The following is a 24,658-nucleotide window of genomic DNA, read 5'->3' as shown; positions in this document are numbered from 1 at the left end:
TCTTGGCTGTGAGCCATATGGCTGTGTAACTCTTAAGTGTAACTTTGAAAGTGTCTGGAGTTAAGTTTGGAGTTGAAATTGGAGGTGAAGATTTGAGGAAGATCTGGACTCTGCACCACAACAACTCTGCAGCTGTGAGAACTTGATTTTCTAAATGCTGTGATTATTTGAAATCTTCATATCCTCCAATACCTGGGAAGTCTCTCCTCCTGCATCCCATTATGCCCTTCCTATTGCTTTTTCTGTTTACTGTTCTCTACAACTTCTCCACTCCCCACTGCACCATTATTTATACACCTCTCTCCCAACAACTAATTTACCCCTCAATAAAAAACACCCACACAAATCCTCTATTCACACCCTCTATCTACTCCTTCCTGCTGCTGGGAATCTCCCCTAAGCCTGAACCCAGACATATACACCTGATCTCACCCACGCCTCCCTGCCATATCTTCCCCTGTAAATGGTGTTAACCTTCTGATTTAATACTGACTAACCTTAAAACTCACCCCACAAGTTAAGCATCCCAACAGCCTGCACTCTTGGTTACAGTCCCACACTTAGCCACTCCTACCACCCATTGTGGCCAAGCACTGCCATATACAGCACTTATTCCCTCACCTGCTGTCTCTGTAAGTCTCCCACCTCTTAGATTGTAAGCTCTTCGGGGCAGGGATTTCCTTTCCTATTGTCTGATTTTGCTGCGCTTAATGTATTATTTTAATTCCCTGTACTGTATTCTTTGTGAAGTGCTGAGTACACTTTTGGCATTATATAAATAAAGACATACAATACAATACAAATTAGGGCTGAGATGTAAGGAGGAGCAGAACAGTGCCTAAAAAGTGCGTAGGAGAATTTTGTGTGCGATACAATATTTGATAGGAAGCGAGAGGGATTTCAGCAGGAGACGCTGAGACAGAGTGATACAGTCCCTACAACACGCTTATCATTTGTCAAATGGTTCATTGATCTTCAAGGTTCACTGCTTCAACTAATAGCAGATAGTGGGGCGCTACTCAGCTCTCACACACTGGCAGAAAAAGGTGTATTGGGTACATCTGGCTTTAATAGGTACAGAACATAAGAAATAAGTAGTTGGAGGGTATGGCATTGCACTGGTAGTCTAACAGCTAATACTTGTTACAGCATGCAAGAACCCAGTGAGGCTTGGGAGCTCTTGACGAAGAAATATAATTTTAATAGGAAATCATTACCCCGCCCACTGAAATTGTTATTGCCGTGGACTAATGGCCTTGCATAGCACAGCTGAATTAGTTCAAAACCTCTTCAGCCAACATCTGCGTCGCCCCAAAGGAGGACGTCTGAAAGGGCTCCCCAAGAGCTGCTCCCCTCTGCACAGAAACCGTGTGCTATGGGTTAAACTGGGATTGCTTGCAATGTGTTTCCTCACTTCCAGGAATTTTTATTGCTCTGGACTTGCATAGCACAGCTGCATTCAGAACCTCTTCAGCCCACATTTGCCCTAAGGCAATAGCCGTTTGCTGATGTTAAAGCTGCTCTGTTACAATCTGAAACACAGCAACCTTCTTATCCCCTTGTACCATGTTCCCACTTTCCCTTCAATATAGTGTGTAAGCTTCTTGGGCCAGGCCCCTCCTTAGCTAATGTTACAATGAATGGTGATGTTAGTTATTGTATTGTTTTTCGTCCTCCAACACTATTCTACCGTGCTACGGAATATGTTGGCACGATATGAATATATAATAATCACACTTCTTATTCAGTGCGTCTCCACTGAATTCTAACTGATCACAAATGCTAAAAATAAGGGAGCCTGCACAGGTCTGTGAAAATGAGGGAAGCGTCAACTGATGGACACCTGTGAAAGTTATAGAAAACTGAGAGAGAGAAAAAAAAAAAGGAAGGAAAGAGACGGCAAATAAGAAAAGATGGAGAACCCTCACAGGAATACACTGGACCAGAATGAGTTATACTTCCGCCATTATATTGCAGGCTGGTTTACATATTTTTCCCTTAACAAATATGGCCGCCGGCCGCCTATGTCTTAAGGTCACGTGATGCCGCGAGCTTTCACTTAACCAAGCCTCTCTCCCTCACAGCCCGGGCGCGCGCCGTTGTCACGTGCCCAGACGTCGCCTTCCTCCTCCCACTGGTTCTTCGGTGCGAGCCCGTCCCCTGCTTGGCCGTGACCGTATCAGCCATGATGGTGAGTAGCGGGGAGAAGGGATTGACAACGGCGGCTACGTGACGCCACACTTGTGTCACGGCAGAGTACTAGCGTATCAAGCCGCCCTTCTTACTAACGGTCTTGTGGTTTGTCTTCCTCACTTTTTAGCAGGAAGGCCTGGATGACGGACCCGACTTCCTGTCAGAGGAGGACAGAGCGGTGAGTCTCCAGTTACCTCTTGAGCCCACAAGCTGGGAGCCTTCTTCATCACATCATCCCGCAGCCACTTGTAGAACTACATATCCCATAATGCAACTCGTTGTGACCCTTTAGCCCCAATTCTTGCGACCTGAAGCCCGTTCATAGGCCCGTTATATTAACCCCGGTGCTTCCTGTAGCAGTGAAATGGTTCAAGGTTAGGGGATAGCAAAGCCCCCTCCTCCCCTGTCATTTGTTGCCCCTGAGCCATTGGCTGAGCTGCATGAGTCCTCTTGTTCATCCAAGAACATATAATATTTTTTTTAATTCTGTGAAAGCGCTTAGCTGTGCGACATCGTTTCTTACATGCTCCTCTCAAAGTTTAAAAGCTTTGTATAACCCTTTCGCTGCCAGAGAGGCTTGCAATGTGTGATGCGTTGCAGACCCCACTCACAGCAAAAGGCTTAACTAATATCTTCAAAGAGCTCAGGTATAAGTCCCACATAATGTACTGTTCACGCTGCTTTGCATAGTTAGATAATGGTTAGTTGTTCGACCGGTTTTATTAAGTGACAGTCGTAGCCATCTTTAATAAGCCCAGAGAAAATGTTTGTTTTTTCTTGCCCGTGAATATTTCTGCAGAGTAGGCTATTGATTTTATTTCACAAAACTCTTAAATGGTAGAGCGTAGGTTTATTTACTATATGGAGGTCATGTTTTTTTTTTCCGTCTGAAAATATACATGGTATCCCTTTTTTAAGGACTTTTTTTTCCCACTCAAGGCTGTTTTTGTGTGTATATATGTATATTTTAACTAGTGGTCGAAGTGTGACGGTAAGAGGCACGGAGTACCATTACTTTTTCATTTACAACGCCAGAGTAACTCTACTTTTGTAAATTTACAGCCCTAGAGGACCACAGCTTTTTACTGAAACGTATAATTCCACGTTCTGCTTTTTCAGTGTAAATAGCTTATAAATCTTTCTAAAATAGTGAGAGGAAAAAAAAAAACTTCTTGGATGTTAAACATACATGCGGTCCTCTGCTATCTGCCGGAAAACGTCCCGCAAAATGTCGGATAATGGACTGATGGATAGCGAGGACCACCTGTATTTGGAATCTTTTTGAAGTCACGTAGTACCACTTCTTTTTAAGCTACTTCGACTGCTTGTTATAGCAGATATTTAACAACGATTTGCTTGTCTTTTTTTTTCTCTTGCTAATAACTTTGGCACGAAGTGGGTTGGATATGTAAAACTATTGCATCACAAACACATTTTTAAGGTATGGAGCTGGTAGTCACTTTAAATTAGCAGCAGTAAATGATATATTCTGTTCCTTGATATGACAACCTTCAAAGGTTGCATAGTACCAAAGTAAAGTAATAGCAGTAATATGTTTAAATAATTAACACCAGGTCAATAATTCCCTACACAAGATCAGATAAATATAAATATTTTAGTATGTTTAGGTTTCTGAAAAATGTTTGTATTGAATTTTTATTAATATAGTGCCAATTTCACACAACTTTACAGAGGCTATATTCAAGACATGATATGTAGAAGAGTAATACCAATAAGAGTACAGAACATACAAGTAAACATTTGGGGATAGGAGTCTTTGCCAGCAAAGCTTGCCTTCTATTTCAGGCTGGTTTTGTTGCTCATATTTTCACTTATCCTGATCACTTTCGTACTTGGGTTTATAATATGAACAGAGCACAAATAACATGTTTTCCCAATCTTAAGGGAGAAGGAAACAGTATTTTTAGTCATCCTCCTCTCCCTTCAGATTCAAAGCCCCTGTTGTAAGTTAAAACAAAGGAACAATGTCAGTCTTTCAAAAATGACCGGCTTCAGTATATTTGTGCCACTAATTTACATTGGTCTGCATCTTTGTACCACTGCCTGAGATGCCAAAGGTCTTGTAACACATGATCGAGCTAAAGCAGCTGTCAGTGCTGCGCGTTATTTTTTTACTTTAAGAGATCTCTTATTGCACTTTCAAACTCAATTTTTACTTAATATGATGCTCCATTCAGGAGTCGTGGTTGAAATATTAACCCTTTGAGTGCCAAAGGGGTCACAGCACCTGAGGGTTATGGCCCCTCCACCATGTCGATCACGTGACTACTTCGTCACTGATAGAAGGGGAGGGGTCATTGACCCTGTAGTTCCTCATAATTGTAGATGGTGTCTCCAGCATAGGGTGCACTACATCTAGCAAAATGAGGGGCCAATTTTTGATGTATCCCCTGGAGTGCCAGATCCCATGACATATTCGTTATGTCATGGGTCACTCTGGGTTAAGGTTAAAATTAAACTCCTTGGAGCTCAGTGCAGTCCAAATGTTGCCATGGTAACATCAGAAGCTAGGCGCAGGAAAGGATCATGGGGCTGATACGGACATTATATGCGTTGCTCGCATAGGCTTTTTGGGGGAATTGCTGCTTTAATGCATTCTAGCCATCATGTGGTTTCGGTTTTCCGCATGTCCCATAAGTACTTGAGCTATGGAGTGGTGGGAGTTTGAGGGACTTGCTTTACCTGATTTAAAAAAAAATCTTAACCTACTCTGAATAATTGAAGCCCATTGGCACCAAAAGAGTGACTGCTAGCAAAGTCATTGCTGGTTACTAAAGGAAAGTCCTGATGTAAAATCCACTAGAGAACAAAAACGTTACTTTTTTTTGTGTTTTATAATATACCCTTTTTGAATACTTACCTTGATGCGCTGTCCTCCCCCCCTTTTTTTTTTTTTTTTGAGCCATTTGTTTGGGTGTTTGTGTTCAGTATATGTGTATTGTAGCAGACTTTATTGCTCCCACAGATAACACAACCTATCGTGTTTACAACGCAGAGTTTCCGTAGGATATATATTATTAAATTTTTTTTTTTTTTTTTTTTTTTTGGAAAAAGTGAGTAAACTACATATTTTGTGTGTGTATCCTATCTACTGTATCTATCTCTAGTGCAGCTAGGAGTAAGATGTCTTGAGCCTCTCTCCTCATGTTTTTCTCTTAAGTTTGTTGGAATGCCTGCTGTAGGCAGATTTCTTTGTAACTTTGTTAATAAGTAAACTTTTGTTAATCGTTTGAGATGCATGGTACACATCCAGATTCTAAAAAGCAAATGTCAAACATCTGTGTGATGGACTATAAATTGGAGGAAAGAAGTGTTGCATTTTGCTGCATCCGGTTCCTGATGAGCTAAATGTGATACTGAATCCCTGTCTGGTGGGATCTGCAATATGTCAGAATGTTTGTGGTTTATGCAGCAATTGTAGTTATTGAATCTCTGTTCTGATAACCATCCCAATGTCTATTGTTGAGTTTAGTAGAACAAGACGGGAGCCCTCATCAATCATTTTTTACATTACTGATATGGTTGAATCTCTGGGATGCAGAAATTGATCTGTATTTCCACACAAACACACGTCTGCATTTCTAAAATGTTATTGTATTTGACCGATCACGTTCCGTTAAATGAATTCTCTGTTTAATTCGCTCAGTACCACAGGGGAATGCAGTACCCATCTGGCAGTAAAGGGGTAAATAAATTGTAGAAATAATTGTCAACTACCACAAATCCTTATAAAATCCTTGTTTAAATGCTTGTAGCTTTTTGCTTACAAATAGCAGATGTAGGTGAAGTAATGAAGGTATTCAAGAAAATCCCAAGAGCAGAAATGCTTTTTAAGTCCTTGCCAGTAAAGTGGCTTAATGGACTTTTTACCAAAATTAGCAGTAGTTCAGCTTTCGAGGTAGATTTTAACTTTTTTCTTCACTAACCATTATGAAAATCGTACACATAATGCTGGATCAGGTGCGCTAACTCATATCGGTGCTGGATTAATCTGCCCCCACATGCCTCTCACTAGATAATAAATGTGTGCTATTTAGATTTACTTCAAATATGTTAAATTATGCTTTAGTCTCAACGGAAATATTGCAATAAATGCATTGAAGACATTCGTGTTAGCTCTGTGAACGTTTTAGTTAGCTTTTTCTGTTGTGTGGAGAAGCGTTTATTGTATATTGATAGTTTTATAAAATATTACTTTCTTTTTCCGTTTAGCCCAGGGCTATTAATGTAGATCTGCAGCTCGATGCCACCCTTCAAGTAGATATATCAGATGCACTGAGCGAGAGGGACAAAGTGAAATTTACTGTACATACCAAGGTGAGTCCAACAGTATGTCTGCATAATAACTTGAACGCTGCAGCGGTTTTTGTCAGTGGTAGACCTTAGTCCCTGGTCTATTTGAAATAAGTATGTACACACAAACACAGCCACACGGTCTTCGGTTAACCGACGGAATCCGTTCCGGAAACTAGCGTCAGATAGTAAAAGTGTCTTAAGCAAAAAGACATCTTTAATTTTCACTCTTAACCCTTCTCCCCTGCTGTACACCCCCTTCACACTGCTGGTGGATATATGGTCCTACACGTTCTCCAAATATCTCAGTAACCGTTTCATCCAGTTATTGTCCTATCTGTTTATTTACTCTCTGATATGAATGCTCCACATCTCCTGCCTTGGATTATCTGTTTTTTATATGTGATACACTCATGGAGTCTGTGTGTAAATCGAAATTGCTGACCTGAGGAAAAGAGCGCTCTCGAAAGCTTGTCTTTATAATTTTTTTTTTTTTTTTTTTAATTTGGACTGACACTTTATTACCTAATACCGATGTCCCCATTTTATTCTGATATAGATATCTGTCTATAGCTCCTAGATTTTTTTATTTTTTTTAAACTATTTTGCGAGATATAAACACTCTTAAAGTAACTGCTTTAGGAATTGGTATATTGTGAAAAATGAATGTATTGCTTTTTTGCAGGGAAAACTGAATTCATTCATGTCCGCTAATTATCTAGTAATGGCACCATAATTACTTCCCAGGCAAAAACAAAAACAAATCTTAAGGACTGCCAAACAGGCTTATCACAAGAATACATTGGATACAGCTTGTAAGAACCCTCTAAAGCATGGGTGAGCAAAGTTTTTATGCCGAGCCCTCCTTTTCATCCATGAAATTTCTTGGGCCCCCCCTGCCTGATGTAATCAAAATCACATGAAAAAAAAACCACCTTTATTAAACGGTATACAAATACATCTAAATACAGCTGAACCCCGTTATAGCGCGAATTCGGTTATAACGCGGTTTTCACGTGGCTCCCGTTTTTTGCACACCGCACGCTCTCGCTGCGCACACCGCACGCTCTCGCTGCTCTCACTGCACTCAGAGCACACTACACCACACCCCCCACTCCCCCTCCCTACCTTTGGTGTCGGCTGCTGAGATCGGAGCGAAGCTGGCATCAGGAGGAGGGGGGGGGGGGTGTCGGGAGGAGGGGGGGGGGTGAGTGAGGAGCAGGCTGGGACTCGGAGGGCCACGTGGGCTATGCCGCGGAGGGCCGGTAGGTGTGGGGGCCTGGGGGGGAGGAAATGGATGCCGGTGGTGGGAGGTAAGGAGCAGGTTGCGGCTGGACTCGCCGTTGCTAGGGGACGTGTAGGGCTTCCGGCCTCCCCTTCCTTCCTTCCCTCCTCACTCCCTCCCTCCCCGATCAGGCGTGCGGCGGCCATTTTTTTTTTTTTTTAAATTGGCGCGACCCCGGTTCTAGGTCGGATTGGGTGGCCCCCGAGGGCCGCGCTATAACGGGGTTTAGCTGTACTTACATATTTCAACAGCTTGCGCTTGCAAAATTAGGCTGCGTTCATGCTGCCGCTTAGAGCGGTGACATCACCAACTGTCCAAGCATGAGCACGGTGTCCTGCATAAGGCTTTGTCCCCGCTGTCCTTCAAATTTTCGCAAGCGGAGGGGGACGCTGCAGGGGAAGCTGAGCGCGCAAGAAAGTTGAAAAAATTTGTTTACCTAAGCTCAGCGCTAGCGGGGACGCAGCCTAAGGGGGATGGGGCATAGATCGGGGCTAATTCTGTGTTCTGTGTGCATTCACTCACTGCAGCTCCCCCTCTACACCCACAAAACACACACCAACACAAGACACACACTAATAAAACACACTGGTGCCCCCTTTACACCCACAAAACACACAACAGAGACACAATCCTTTCCCCTCACTCTCCAGTGCGGAGCTCTCTGCAGACTGGGTGGGGGAGGAGTCGGTGCCTTCTGTCCAATCACCTCCCCTGTCTAGCAAATTTCACTCTTTGTTAATGAAAGCTGATTGGCTTAAAAACTTTACAGGGGTGGCGTGGCCAGGACGCAGAGCAGACGTTGATCTGCTCGGCTCCTTAACAAAAGACCAGAATTAGGCACTGATGGCGCCCAAAACCATCCTATTCACCTGCAATTCGGCGAAGCAAAGGGAGGATTGACCTCTAGACCGACGGCCTGACTCTTGGGCTCCCTAACAGCCGGACCGCTGCTCGGCGGGTCGCGGGAGTACGGGCTTCTGCTGAGATCTCCTGCGGCTCCAAGATGGCGATCGCGCACGAGAGACCGGCCTAACCCGAACCCAGCGGCATAGCCCTCTCCCGGAGCGAGACGCAGACGGGCCGGATGTCCCTGGATAGACAACGGAGTGCGGATGCGCTCCGTTGGTGCTGCAGAGGAGGGGAGAGAGAGTGGGAAGCAGAGCATCGCGAGCCGTGACCGCGGGGGAGAACCGCCCTGACGTGAGGAGGGACTCCTGGAGACACCCTACCAACCGGCACAGTTCAGAAGCCCAAAGGTGAGTGGGGGCCGGCCATTTCTCCTCGGCACTCCGCTCCACGGCGCCGTTGTCAGGGGCGTACGAGGCGGACTTTCTCTCTCTGCTGGAAACCTGTTTGTAGCCTTCCCACCCTGGTGAAGCCTCCCCTCCCCACCCCCTGTGCAAACACTGATCTGGCCTCCAGGAGGGTGCCCCTCCCCCCCCCCAGCCAAAGGGACAATTTTGGGCAGCCAAGACCAGGCAGCCACAGCCAAATAAGTGTGCAGCCTGGGGCTGACAGCTCTTCTACCCAGGCTGCACCTAACCCACACTACGCCTCAAAGTAAACCAGAGGCCGGACGGCCCCCCTCCCTCCCCTGTACCCCCCCCCATATCCGATAATAAACTAAGTATCTACTAGGGGTTAGGCTTGCAACTCCCAAAGAGCCCCCACCATCCAAGACAGCAATATTTTTTATACTCTTCCAACTTGCAGAGTCACAAAGTGGAACTTTAAAATCTGGAATTTATATGCTGCCTACCCCACTCTCAACAGAGAAAGAGAACACACAGGTCGGCCATTTTAAAGCTGGGATTCCCAGTTGAGGACGATGAACCTCCCCCCCCCCCCCCAAAAGTAAGGGGCGCATACATAGAGGCCTGAATAGATCAAGCTAAGATGGCGTCTTGAGGCCCATGCTCTGAAATACCCCAGGCTTTCTTCTAAGCTTATGTCCGCAAACTAGCCTTGACTAACAATCTCACGAACGTGAACTATCTACTATGGCCTCCAAAACCCCCATAAAACCACCAAAAAGAAAAAAAATCAAAGCGAACTACGAGACTACTTCAAAAAACATGGTCGGCCATCCCCATACAAAGCAGCTCTGGAAGAACCCCCTCTTTGAAATACTCAGACTCTGAACCAGGGGTGGAGATTAAAAAATCTCTCCACGAAGTCCGACTTGCTCGCCTTTTACAACAGAATAGAGTCTCTAATGCAAAGAGCTGTAAAAGATCTCAAAGAAGAAATAGCCTCTCTTGGAGAACAAACCAGTTCCCTAGAGTCAAAGGTGGATGCGACGATCACCCGTCAATCTCAAATGGACGCCGAACGCAGAGGTGAAGGCCCAGCTTATGGAGGTCAAAGGAAGACACGGAGAACAGGGATCGCCGTAACAATCTCAGGATCCGAGGGATCCCGGAATCAGAGACGGATGTTGAAGGATTTATAGGCAAGTGGTTAATGGCAGCTCTCCCAGATTTTTCAGAAGAGTCCCTCTCCCTGGATAGATGCCACAGAGCCCTGAGAATGAAACCCCAACCAGGCGATAAGCAAAGAGATGTGGTGCTGAGGTTCCATTATTTTAAAACAAAGGAGGCTTTCAACACTGCGACAAGAGGTTCCAGAGATCTCAAGTTTCAAAATATACCATTGCAGGTGTATGCAGACTTGGCACCATCCACACTTTCCAAAAGAAGAAATCTGTGAGAGGTAACAGCAAGATTAAGAGACTGCAATGTTAAGTACAGATGGACTTTCCAATTTGGACTTATGGTGATTAAAAACGGGAGACCCCATATTCTCAGGAACCCAGAGGACGGCAAAGCTTTTCTCAATCATTTAGGTCTGGGTACCGCTGCGGGTGAGGGAAGCCCTTCCACTCTGATCCCCTCCTGGTCAACGGTCCCCGCGAGAAGATCTCTCCGGTGAAATAACCACCCGTTGAGACGACCAAAGCTTGAATATATAGTGGTTCCAGTCTCTGTTAGGAGATTCCCCTCTTCCTCCTCCCCCCCCCTCACTAGGCCATCATCCAGATCTGTTCCAATTGAAGCTCACCTATATTCTAAAAATTGTGAGCCAGGGGGTGCCTGCTGGACAGAACCCTCTTCAGAAGGGGAAAAGCAGGTTTGGAGGTTCGATGCTGAGGAATGGGGACTTTTCTATTCTTGACTATCATGAAGGTCCAGTATAAATGGATAACCCGATTGATTTTCTAAAGGTCTAAATGTTATGTTAGTGGTTATTAGTAGTAACAGTGCGGTGCCAGTTGGTCCGGACTGACGAGAATAAATGTTAAAATACTATATATTGTTTTATACTATTACGCTCTAAAGGTCAAGTTTATATTAGTGTTATCTGTTTCATGTGAAATGTTTAAGGGGTGGTATGGTTTTTTTTTTCTATACAACAGGCCCAAGGAGGTCTCTGGGTGAGAGCAGGGGCCGAAGGATCTTTAGAGTCCTGACCACCAACCCCAAAATATGTCTCTGTCCCCGTTCCCAGAACAGCTAACTGGCGAAGAACATAATAGAAGTTAGGCTGTCCAGTCAAAGTCTCTAATCGGCTATGCTTGACAGCGCTGCTAACCCTTATAGATGATGTCTATTAAAGTAGTCTCGCTCAATATGAAAGGTCTTAACTGTCCCAAAAAAAGAAAAATGGCAATGGCAGATTTTAAGAAAAAAGGTGCTGACATCCTCCTTCTACAAGAGACGCATTTTAGATCCCCAGACAATCCTAGTTATCTGGATAAACAATATAGGGAGGTTTTTTTTTCCCTCCGCAATGGCCAAAAGGGGAGTGGCAATATTATTCCACAACCGGGTTGCCTTCACACTGAAATTTAAGAAAGTGGACAGAGACGGTAGATATATAATTTTGGGAGGTAAGGAATTAACTTGCCCCAAATGAGTAGCGTGGATTTTTTTCAACTCATTTTTTACTACCTTGGGTATATGGGTGAAAGGTCAAATTATCCTTGGAGTAGATTTCAATCTTGTATTGGACCCGGCCCTTGATAGATCTTCTGTCCCGAACTCCAGCTCTGTTATAGGTCCCAGGAGATCAGGTCCCTTAAACGTGGTTTACTCATTTAATTTGGTAGATATATGGAGAGAGGTGAACCCCCAGGCCAGGGATTTTACTTTCTATTCCTCCCCTCACCAAATATACTCACGGATCGATTTATATTTTTCTAAGCGCAGGTCTGATCTCTCAGGTCTCCGACTCAAATATTCACAATATAACCTGGTCAGATCATGCCCCAGTAGATGTCACAATCACAAATTTGAATATTATGGTACCAAGGGCAGCCTGGAGACTAAATGAATACCTTCTCAAGGTCCCGGAGGTTTTGAAGGATGTCATCAGAGAAGTTGAGGACTTTTTTCAGACTAAGGAAGTGTGTCATCGCTGGCAACAATGTGGGAGGCTCACAAAGCTACAATTAGGGATTTTCTTATCTCCGTTGCCTCAGGTAGGAAGAGGGCCCGACAGTTAAAGATTGACTCTCTTCAAACTAAGATTGATGCTCTTTCAAAACTCCATAAAAACAACCGGTCTCCAGAGACGCTGTTATCCCTTAGAGAAGCTAAAGCAGAGCTCAATATGTTAATTGCGAGAGCAGAACAATCTCTTATCTGGTCAAAAAGGACGTTCTATGAAAAAGCTAATAAAGCAGACTCCCTCCTGGCAGCTAAATTACAAAATAGGCGCCCCTCTTATAATATCCACTCAATTAGATTGCAATCGGGCTCTCTAACCTCAAACCCAAAAGCAGTAGTGAGAGAATTCCAAGACTACTATTCTAAATTATACAATGGTAAAAAAGTATCACACGATGCCCAAACCGGGGCAAAAATAGCTTGCTATCTTCAGTCTGCTGACCTACCCTCTCTGTCTGAGACCCAACAAACAGCCCTAAACCAATTTATAACTCTAGAAGTCAAAATAGTAATCAAGAATCTAAAAGCCCCATGCCCAGACGGGTTATCCAATATATACTATATAAAATGCTGTGACATTCTCTCTCCCCCCCCATCTGCTTAGGTTATTCAACTCTATTATGGCTGACTTTGTTTTTCCGACAAATATGCTACAAGCTTCGATTTCTCTTATTTATAAGGAGGGGAAAGATCCTTCAGCATGCGGAAGCTACCGTATTCTGGATCCAGGGTCATGTCTGGGGGGGTATGAATGAACCCAGCTAGCTTCAACTCGGCCCTCTTTCCAAAGCACAACAAGTCCTGTATATTTTCTCCACTTCATTTAGGAAAGCAGCAATAAAAACAGGCACTTGTGGATGAGATGTTTGTGTTGGAAAAGTGTATCTCTGGGTGCTTTGTAGTAAGGGCAGGTGAAAAGGATAAGGCCTTGCCAGTGGAGAGTTAACAGAAGGTACTCACTCAGCCAATGTAGAAGGTAAAAGGAAGTGTGAGGGAATTCTGGGTAGCAGGAATAGTCTTGGGGCAGACTATCTGGAAACAAACAAGAGGGGAGGGCAGAATAGCCCATTCTGAGAAGAATCTCAGAGGTTGCTGTAGCAACTCACTGGCTACCTGCTCACAGGCAGAAAGGGCAACATATTGATACATCACACAGGCACGGTGTGTGTATGTGGAACAAATGCCTGCAGCTGAACTTAAGGAGCTGACAAGCAGAAGGGGGGTCAGGCAGAAATGTGATTCTTGTTCCATGATATACCGCCCAATATCTTTAACTCTGATATTAAAAATGTTTCTAAGATTTTCGCCAATAGATTAGTAAAGATTCTCCCTTCATTGGTTCACGCCGACCAGGTGGGTTTTATCCCAGGCAGACAAGCTGCAGATAATATTAGGCGCATTATAGACCTCACGGCATGGGCAACACAGAAAGGTGAACATACTATGTTGCTCAGCCTTGATGCCGAGAAGGCTTTTGACCGTATAAATTGGATTTATATGGAGGAAACATTGAAGTCCTTTGGTTTTTCAGGAATATTCCTCAAAGCAGTTATGGCCCTCTGTACAAATCCAACGTCAATAGTAAAAAGTCAGGGCTTCTCTTCCTCTCAATTTCAGATAAAAATCGGTACTAGACAAGGCTGCCCACTCTCCCCTCTTTTTTTTGCCCTATGTATGGAACTGCTGACGGCCCACATACACCGAAACTCCAATATCTCAGGTCTAGAGGTGTGAGAGAAGATATATAAGTTGGCCCTCTTCACGGACGATATTTTAACGATATCAAGACCTTTAACAACTCTGCCAAATTTGTTCAACGAACTCTATATTCAATAAACTTTTGGGATTCAAGATAAACAATAGTAAATCAGAGGCACTAAATATTAATCTAAGGGAGGAGACAGTTAAGCTAATCAAATTAAATTTTGATTTCAAATGGCAGCACTCTGCACTGAAATATCTGGGAGTTTTCCTGACAAAGCATTATGCCTCGCTTCATCAGGCTAACTATCCTAAAATATTGAAGATATTAAAATCTGATCTAGCGACTTGGACTTAATATAATATATCTTGGTTGGGGAGAGTTCATGGTTGGGGAGAGTTCAATCAGTGAAGATGAATTTACTGCCTAGATTGCTTTATCTTTTGCAGACCCTCCCTACAGTATACCTATTGTAATGTCAGATATAACTAAACTCCAGTCCTTGGTCTCCAAATTCAGACTCAAGCGTAAACTGTTAACCAGGCCCACCAAAACAGGAGGTATGGCACTTCCCTGCCTCCTCTCGTATTATAGGGCTGCTCAAGCAAGTCAGTGGGTAGCATGGCACGCTAATCAGTCACTTAGGAGATGGGTCGCCTTGGAGGCATATCTAATACGACCCACTCCAATAGAAAATATTCTATGGTTATCTAACCGAATAGGCCTCTTGGAGCACCCGGTCTTGTCGGCAATCACACTCTCTCTCAGGCTGTGGGATAGACTTAAGTTCAAATACAAGCTTAGTAAGCCAAACTCTCTGACTCCTTTTTTTGGAAACAGGGATTTTTCCCCGGGACTATCTAGACATTCTTTTGCGGTTTGGAAGCAAGCAAATATTTGTAGACTTTTTGATTTTAGCCAGGATTTTAAAGTGATGCATTTTGATATTTTGGTTAATGAAAGGGGAATCCCACCAGGAGAGATTTTTTGTTACCTACAACTAAAAGCCTTTTTCACTAAAGTAAAGCCCACTAGCCCTGTCTCTCAGTTTGAGAGACTTTGCCTTGGAGTTGACTCCCGTGAGAGGCTGATATCTAAACTATACAGCCAATTTGCCCTACCAGCGGAAGACCAAGCTAAACTTAAATTTATGTAGAAGTGAGAAGCTGATCTAGGCAAGGAACTGGAAAACGAGGACTGGGAGGATATTTTCGAAGCGGTAGCCAAAAGCTCAATTTGTTCAACCATCCGGGGAAAATACATATAAAGTATTGACCCGATGGTATAATACACCTGATAATATAGCGAATAATGTACCAGGTTACTCCCCTATGTGTCCTAAAGGTTGTGGTGGGGTGGCCTCCTTTCTACATATGTGGTGGTCATGCCCCCATGTACAGGTTCTATGGATGCAGGTGAGAGCCTGGATGCGCCAGATTTTGGGCTCGGACATCTCTCTAGACCCCTGGCTGTTTTTACTAAACAAACCACTCCAGGACCACACTAGAGCAGAAAATAAGCTAATAACCCACATTATCACCGCGGCACGCTGTGCCCTAGCAGGTCTCTGGAAACAGGACAAACTTCCATCAATCCCGCTAATTAGAAACAAGGTTTGGTTTGTATGTATGATGGAAAAACTCACTAGTTTTTTGAATAATACGTACGACAACTACCAGAAGGTATGGCTACCCTGGATAATGTTTATAGGAAACAGAAATATAGCCCCAAATTCTCTCAGCCTATAAGATTGTAAAACCACCCCCGTTTCAAACCCAAATGGTAGATCTGACTCCCACCCCCGGCACACATTTATATTTTATTTTACGAAATTTACGTCCCCCTTTATCATTATGGTTTACTCTTTTTATAAAAGATAGAGGCTGCCCCAGATACTTTTTCTTTTCTGTGCAAAACAATGTATGATATATTGAAGTATAATATATTATTGAAGTTTCGTCAAACTGCTGTTTCCCCCCCCCCCCCCCCCATCCCTCCTACCCTCTTTATTTTTGTACCCAACACCCCCTGATAATTTTTTTTTAAATTTGTTGTATTTCCGTACATTTTTGCTTTATCTAATTTAAAAAAAAAAATTAAATAATAAAAATAAAAAAAACTTGATAGGGTCCCAAAAATTCCAGGCCATTTTACATTTTTTTTTTTTGTTACGCTTTGTTTTAAAAACAGAAGAATAGACTCTCAAATAATTGTCAGAAGAATTTAGTAGTAAAAATACTGAAAATATTAATGTTTAAAGAGCATACACATGTAGACAATGTGGATGGTTGAAGAGTCATAACCTTCTCTGCGAGCTTTGCATTTTTATGGACCATAGAGAATATTGCTGATAACTACTGCTGTGCCCACTGACTGATTTGCACAATTCGAGAGTTTATACTCCTCATTAAACAAATATGTAAGTAATAACTGTGACCTTGATGCTGTTCCCTGAACATCACGTGCCAACACACCGCGAGTCCATGACTTTCAGGGAACACCATGGCATTTTACTCATTTTTCTTTGTGAGATCCATGTTTACAGCTCTCAGGGATTGATGAACACGATTTGAATACAAGAGGAGGGCCCTCCTCTTTCGTTTGCATCATCAAGTGATTGCATTGCGACTACGCGATCTCTACCCAAGAAATCGCTTGGCTGCAGGCCCAGAAGTTCAGTGGTACTCGAGTGCCGCCGAACTTTCCACACCAAAAAGATTCAGCATACAACGGTGTTTTTAAATAACCGTACCCTCCCCACAGAAAACTATGTTTAACATAAAATGGAATATCTGATCTATTATTTAAGTTATGACAAATTAAAGCAGCAGTCCAAGCTTTGGTTCCCCCTCCCCCCCCCCCACTTAATATGTGCATCATTACAATACATACAATGATGCGTAATTAGCTAAGTTGCCGATCCGTTCTCCTGTGATCAATAGGTGAAAATTTGGCTCGGGTTCACTAAATGGCAATGCGGCAGAAAACATGCAAAGTTCTGTGGGGAAGATCACGTGACCAGACTAGATATAATTGGTACACTGCTATAGAGAGGGCACGGCTAAAAAGGGGGTGTGCCAGAGCCTGTTTTGGAAGAGGAAGGGGAATGTGACTTTGTAAAGGGTTGCTATAGAAACAAAAAATGCTTGTTACATTATAATACATAAAAAATGTAATTCAGACTTGTGTTTTTTTTTTTTAAAATGGTACAAGTATTTTCTCATGGTACAAAACTGCATTATTATAAAAGAACACATGTAGGATACTGCTTGGTCTGCAGCTTTAAAGCTGTTTTTATTTATTCAATTTAATTACATTTTAAAATAAATAGAATTTCCTTACTGGCCCTTTTTCATAAATATCAAAGATAGGGGTAGGGTGCAAACACGAAGGTAAAGGGATCTTTTTGGGGTAGAGGGGTGAAAGCGGTGCCTAGAGGCCATTTACATAGGTAGTCATATTATTTGCAGCTAATACAACCAGAGCACCATTAGATTTAGTTTCTTTTAGTCCATTATTCTATTCTTGTTTGCACATGAGTAAGTGAATCATACATATTTATAGGCCAGACTCATGGCTTCTGTCCCACACTCAGTCACTCCTATCAACCATTGTGACAAAGCACTGCCATCTAATACACTTATTCCCTCACCTGCTGTCTTTAAGTCTCCCATCATACTGTTTAGATTGTAAACTCTCAGGGACAGGGATTTCCTTTCCTATTGTCTGATTTTGTTTGCGCTTATTGTATTATAATTCCCAGCACTGTATTGTATATTGTAAAGCGCTGAGTACATTGGTGTTCCTTCTCCCCCCCCCCCCTCTCTGAATTGCATCTCACATTTGTCCATCCATCTTGAATTACAATAAAAATTCTTATAAACAGGCATATTTTATGTTCTTTTTGGCAAACGCAATGTATCTGATGTACCGTTCCTTTTGCTGCCAATTTACTAACTACACATTTCTACATTATCAGCGTCAAAAATGTTGGGTAATATGCCAGTAAACGTACAGTACAGTATACGGTTGTCAGCGAAATTTCCTGTTTCTCGAATACCCAAGTATTGGGTGTTTTTCACAATACACAATTGACCAAGTGGTTGTACTGTGTTAAAAATGCACGTATACTGAACTTAGTGATTATTTCAGCCTTCTGTCTGTAACTCGGCTTGCTTTCATGTTATCAGAGTTCATTACCAAACTTCAAGCAGAACGAGTTTTCCGTTGTGAGACAGCATGAGGAGTTTACATGGCTACACGACTCCTTTGTGGAAAATGAGGATTATGCTGGGTATATTGTAAGTAAAAAATGTCCTTAAATTCTGAATGGCAAATGTTTGCCTTGAAGGACCGACATAGATGGCAGTATTCCAATGGTTAAAATGAAGATAGTAGATTGTTTATTACTACTATTCATCCTTTTTCGCTACACTTTTTTTTTTTTCAAACTGACCAGTGTAAAAGCAAGATGCTAAAATAAATTGTTCTATGGTGTTGAACCAACTTTAACATACTAAATAAAGAAATACCAGCTTTGGATATTGATACAATCCACTTTTTTTCTGGGCCATTCATGGGATACAGGAATAAGGGAACCTGCAGTACTCAAAATAAGATTGGCAAAACTGCTAACAAAATAAAGAATTGATTATGCAGAGCGATGTGATAAGGGAGAAAAGAGCACAACATTTCAAGGGTTAGCCTTCCTCATCACATCACTCTGCATAATAATAAATAAATTCATTATATTTGCTAGCAGTTTTGCCAATGTTATTAATAGTGTTGTAGGTCCCCTTGTTGCTGTATACGTCTGGCAGGGCTTGCGGACCGCCATCCCCTCTTACTAGCACAGCTCCTAAATTTAGTCAGTAACTGAGTGCCCACCTATTTCTTCCATTCATGGAGTAGCCTGGCATGATGGAGGCTAGTACAGTAAATAAATTCAAAACTGCTTATGATAGACACCAGGTTATAATGAATATGAAAGAAATGCAATTATCTAATATGGTGTTGGCCACATGGTTCTGTTGTACCGTCAATTTCTATTTTTCTATGTGATTTTATCACTAATTATGCCAGTATCAGACAAATTCACTTGGAATAGGTGGGGGGGGGGGATATCAACCTCTTCAAAAATGAACTTGGTTATAATAAATGGAATAGTTGCAAAAGTCTGAAATGTTTTATTTTTTAAATGCATTGCGAACTGCTTGATACCCAGGATGTCAGGAGTGTAACTGTGAAGGGATAAAGAAAAACAATTAAGGGGAAATAGAATACTCCCTTCACTGGAGACAAAGTGTTACCAGAGCATCACAAGCAATACAAATATACATATGTGTTTGTCTTTAAGCTACTACACCCTTCTGTTATTTAATTTGATATGTTGCATAACAGTGTATTTTGTAGTATGTGGACAGTTCATGCTCCTTTTTTCCCCTCAACTGTACATTATACTTTTTGTATAACTAGGAAAAATATTTGTAAATACTTCTAGTGTAGGAGGCTGATTTTTGTGGTAAAGTTATCAATAGTCTAGATTTAAACTTTAAAGCAGCAATACCGATTTAAAAAAAAAAAAAAAAAAAATTACAACGGGATTCATGCCAGGGTGTTGGGGAGGTGGTCTGGAACTGAATCACTTGATTTTTATTTCTGGGGTACCTCGGTTTCCTGAGATATTTACCAGTGTTCTCATGGGCCAATAGGAAGCTGCAGTCTCATCTGTTGCGGCTTCCAATTAAACGACCATTTACATGTTCAGTGAGTAACTGGTAAGTATCTGTTACCTGGAGCTAAAAATAGCGCCGTTTAGCTCAGGAGCACTCCCTGGTTCAAATCCTGTGGAAATAAATACATTTTTTTTTAAAGGTTTCATTGATGGGCTTGCTTAATTTTTGTCTTAAGAGAGACTAACCGTTGAAACCAATTTTCCATTGCTCTGATCTCGGCAGATCCCGCCTGCGCCCCCTAGACCAGACTTTGATGCTTCCCGCGAGAAGCTGCAGAAACTTGGAGAGGGGGAAGGGTCGATGACTAAAGAGGAGTTCACCAAGATGAAGCAGGAACTGGAGGCGTATGTAGCTTTTCCTCTTTCCATTGTTAATCGTAATCATATTCTTTACAAGAAAATAAGCTACATTCAAGTAACAATTCCACAAAATAAATTTTCCAATGCTGTTTATATAATTGAAAGCAGAGGGGCCTCCAGTGCTAAAGCGTGCTATTTTCCATGCCGGCAAATATAGACCTGTGGAGGTGCTCCGTATGGAGGAAATATGGCCGTCGGCGTTGACCAGTAGGAAGCCGTAGCCGATGACTTTGATAATTTTGTTTTTCGCTGCAGGATCATTCAAAATGTGGTCTTCATCACTCAAGGCACCCATACTTACCGCCCTCCGTAGGTGCTGCTGGTATTCCTATGCAGTTTAAAGCTGCATCTCATGGTTCAATAGGAAGACCCAAGGAATGCCGTTGAGACTATTATTGGCCCGCAGCATGCAGACTTTTAAAACGCCATATTGTGAAACCAGCCAGGAGTTCCTACTTGAAGCGCCTACGGAGGCAAATATCTCAGGAACCAGGGTGTCAGCAAAGCTGAAATCCAAACACATTTTTTTAAAAAGTGTTGCCAGGAATGCCTCTTTAATTGACTTCATAATGTAACTAATTTAACTATGTACAATAAACTTGGAAGTACACTATTCAGTATCTAGTTCAAACTTTTCCCTGTGCACCACTGCCTGCCCTCCTTGGCGCCTCGCGCCCCCCCCTCCTGCTCGGCCCTGCGTCACGTTACCCCGCGGCATCATTTGATGCAGGATTACCATGCCGAAGCGTCGCTGGAAGGAAAGGTAAGTGTTATAGAGGCCTCGCGCGGTCCTCCGGCATTTAATTTAAATGCCTTGGGGGGGCACGGGACCTCTAACTGCCGCGCCCCCAAGTTTGCGTACTTCTGATCTAGTTTATACTGAATGCTCTTTAGAGGGCAATTGTCTTCCTGTACCCCATCTTAACCTTTGTCAAATTATTATGTCCTTTTATTACATCTTCCATCCTGTCATGGTAACCAACCATTCTCAATGATATATGATCTAGATGCTTGCTTATTTTATGCTTGCTTATTTTTGCAGTCCGTCTCTAACAAAATGTTGTTCATTGTTTTGCAGAGAGTACCTGGCTATCTTCAAAAAAACTGTAGCAATGCATGAAGTCTTCCTGTGCCGGGTGGCAGCACACCCTATTCTTAGGAAAGATTTAAATTTCCATGTGTTTCTGGAGTACAACCAGGATGTAAGTACACATCATTTTAAAGCAGGAATGCTGCCTTTGTTTTTTTTGTAACCATTATTTTTTTACAGAATTTTATGCCAAAAGCTCCCTTAGAGCTGAATTGCGCTATATTTCCACTTCCCGATATTCTTACCAGTTGAGTTGCCAGTGTTGTTCCATTTTCAGGCACTGCATACATGTCACATCCCATACTATTGACTATATCATTGTTTCCTCTTTTCTCTATGCAGTGGAGGAAATACAAAGGACACAGTATAAAATGTGTACCGTAGGACCTGCTGTTAGGGTCACCTTGATGTGGTTTCAGGCTTGACATCTTTTGGCCAAAGGATTGAAATAAATTACTCATTCTTATGAGAAGAAAAAACATAGAAATGAGTCAAATAATTTGTCGTATTGGATGTGCTTTGGGGCTGCTTTGTTTACTGTTCCTCCTTTAGGGAAATCAAAATAGCTGCCAAATCTTGCTGATCCCGTGACCCATGGGAAACTGCAACATTTTCGGGTGTGGGCATTGTTGCTTCCTATTGGACAACCTTTTTAAATGTCTAGAAAGTAACAGCGGCAAATACACTGGTATCTCGGGGAGTTGTGGCATTAGTTCTGCGTGATTGCTGTTTGCGAATTGCAATGTTAAAATTTTAATGCAAGACAAATTTCAATGCATGTTTTTCAAAACACATTTTTGTTAAGATCACATTTGTATAAACTTTATTATGCTCTCTGTGGAAATTGAACATAGTGGTTAGTGTTGCCTCCATGAGAGATACTGGTTTGAAAGCTTAAAATTAAAATGAGTTATTTGGGGAAATTCTATAAAAGAAGTTTCTGGATTTCTTTTTCATGGGGTCTTTGAATTACTGCATCCTTTTCCAAAATGTTTTTTTGTGTGTGGTGGTTTTATCTATAGCTCTCGCTCTCGCTCTCTCACCGTCACATGAAAAATAAGTGTGAACTAGTATATGTCAACAAATAATAGTCACATGTGGAATCTGACTGGCCAATATATGTCGTTATACATGAACCTCCAAATAAGTCACTGTAGGTTGCTAAGCAGGCTCAGGTGGATGGTGAAGATGCTATCACTGTAGTGATGTAAACAAACTCAGGGATGGCAACGTGTAGCAGGAATGAAAAAAATCTCAGCCAACTCAGAGTCTGCAGTAAATAATAACAATGCATCTAAACACCAAGGAGATGAGCATAGCATCAGAATCAGAATGAACGTGTTCCCCATGGTGGAGAGAATCGGGGTGTCCTGTCACTGGCTGCCACTCCAAGGTCATAGTGCACAACACTTTCCACGATCACACCCTTTGCTTCATTTCCACCATACTTTACCTCTTTCTTAGCTGTAGGGAATTTTTACAGCAGTTTTGTGGTTTACTCCTTGTACCTACCTTAGGGTATTCACCCCATTACTGTAGAGGAATTACATCTTTTGGAGGTTTCCACATACACACCTCATTTGGTGTTTGTGATGAGCTACCGATATTTTGGGTCCTATTTGATATAGCCTCTCTTATTTGTCAGGATCTACTTGGGGTGTCCTTGTCATTTCTTTTAACTCCTTTTTGTATTATGTGAAATGTAATACATTTGTGATAATTTTGGTACACCCGTGTGCTCTTTTGGGATACTTTTTTCTTTGTACAATATATATCTATAGATATCTCTTTTCTCTTTCTCTTTTAGATATATATGTATAAGCAGAAAATAGCCGTGTTTAGTCCAGTTGCGATAGTGCAGAATTAAATGAGTTCTTCAGTATTAGGTGATACCTTTTTTTATTGGACTAACAATTTATGTCATAGGACAAGCTTTCGAGAGTTCTCCTCTCCTTCAGGTCAAGCAATACTGATATACACAGGAATCTATGGCTAAAACAGTGTAGAGAGGGGGAAAAAAACAGATATGTACTGTAGATAAGGTAGGGTGTTTGAAGCCAAGGGATGGTGGGGAGGGGAAGGGATGCTGTGGGGGGGGGGGAAGAGAAAGTGTGGATAAGAATAGAGGCAAGCAGGATAATTACAAACAATTTTGATAGGGCGTGAGAAAACCCATGTCCGCATTAAGTCCTTTGGATTTGGTGTCAAAGAGTCTTATCATTCTGAGTTCAAATGTTTTCTGTTCTTGGGTGCTTTTAAACATTCCATTGAGGCTTTTGATTTTTAAATAATTTACGGAATGATCTGGTTGTGAGAAGTGATGTCCCACAGGTGAGCAGTATCTTCCTTCTTCGTGATGGAGTATGGAGTGTCTGTGCATATTCATTCTGACTTGTAGTTTTTGGCTCGTTTCCACAATGTAGCAACCGTGGTCACATTTGTTGCACTGAATCCTATACACCAGCGTTTCCCAAACTTTTTTTTTCGTGACCCGCTAAAAATGTTATCGCCTATAGGTAAAATAAAACAGATATGAATGTCCATACAGTTTTCATATATTCTCCCAATCCCCTCTATTCTCTCTCCCCCCCCCTTCCATTCTCTCTCTGACCTGCACAGACGCACACAGTCACTGACCTACAGACACTCACACAGACAGACCAACACAGACACTGACCACGCACAGGCACAGCTGGCCTGCACAGACACACACACACAGCCACTGATACACACACACAAAGTCACTCACACACACACACACAGCCACTGAAACACACGCAGCCACTGACACACATGCACACACAGACACTGATACACACACACACACACACACACACACTGATACACACACGCAGCCACTGACACACACGCAGCCACACAGACACTGCTACACACACACACTGATACACACGCACACACACAGACACTGATACACACACAAACACACACTGATACACATACACACACAGACACTGCTACAAACTAACACACACACACAGACACTGATACACAGACACAGACACTGATACACAGACACAGACACTGATACACACACACACACTGATACACACACACACACTGATACACACACACACACACTGATACACACACACACACACTGATACACACACACACACACACTGATACACACACACACACACACTGATACACACACACACTGATACACACACACACACACACTGATACACACACACACTGATACACACACACACTGATACACACACACACACACACACACTGATACACACACACACACACACACTGATACACACACACACACACTGATACACACACACACACACTGATACACACACACACAGACACACTGATACACACACTGATACACACACACACTGATACACACACACACAGACACACTGATATTGATACACACAGCCACTGATACACACGCACACACTCTCCCCTATACACACACAGTGAATTACAGGCAGCGACGGATGTGAGTGATTGGGGGGGGGGGGGGGGGGCGGGGGAGAGAGGAAAGGACGGC

The 24,658-nt window shown here is 42.5% G+C and overlaps 1 protein-coding gene across 2 annotated transcripts in view; it reads left to right on the top strand.

Annotated features, from left to right (window-relative positions):
• Positions 1–2,042: 2,042 nt before the first annotated feature.
• The window catches only part of SNX6 (sorting nexin 6), a 45,352-nt gene continuing 22,736 nt past the window's right edge, over positions 2,043–24,658 (top strand). Inside the window, exons 1-6 of one of the 2 annotated variants that reach the window (XM_075613337.1) lie at positions 2,043–2,191; positions 2,321–2,371; positions 6,427–6,531; positions 18,133–18,243; positions 19,900–20,021; positions 21,115–21,238. In XM_075613337.1, coding sequence (XP_075469452.1) covers positions 2,186–2,191; positions 2,321–2,371; positions 6,427–6,531; positions 18,133–18,243; positions 19,900–20,021; positions 21,115–21,238 — 519 coding nt within the window. In that variant the 5' untranslated portion in view covers positions 2,043–2,185. The remainder of the gene's footprint in view (positions 2,192–2,320; positions 2,372–6,426; positions 6,532–18,132; positions 18,244–19,899; positions 20,022–21,114; positions 21,239–24,658) is intronic. The other variant, XM_075613338.1, reaches the window with a different exon arrangement.

This window comes from Ascaphus truei, chromosome 9, assembly GCF_040206685.1.
Source record: "Ascaphus truei isolate aAscTru1 chromosome 9, aAscTru1.hap1, whole genome shotgun sequence".
NCBI classification, from domain to species: domain Eukaryota; kingdom Metazoa; phylum Chordata; class Amphibia; order Anura; family Ascaphidae; genus Ascaphus; species Ascaphus truei.
The sequence above is the reverse complement of the archived record's forward strand: the minus strand, read 5'-3'. Positions and strand labels throughout refer to the sequence as shown.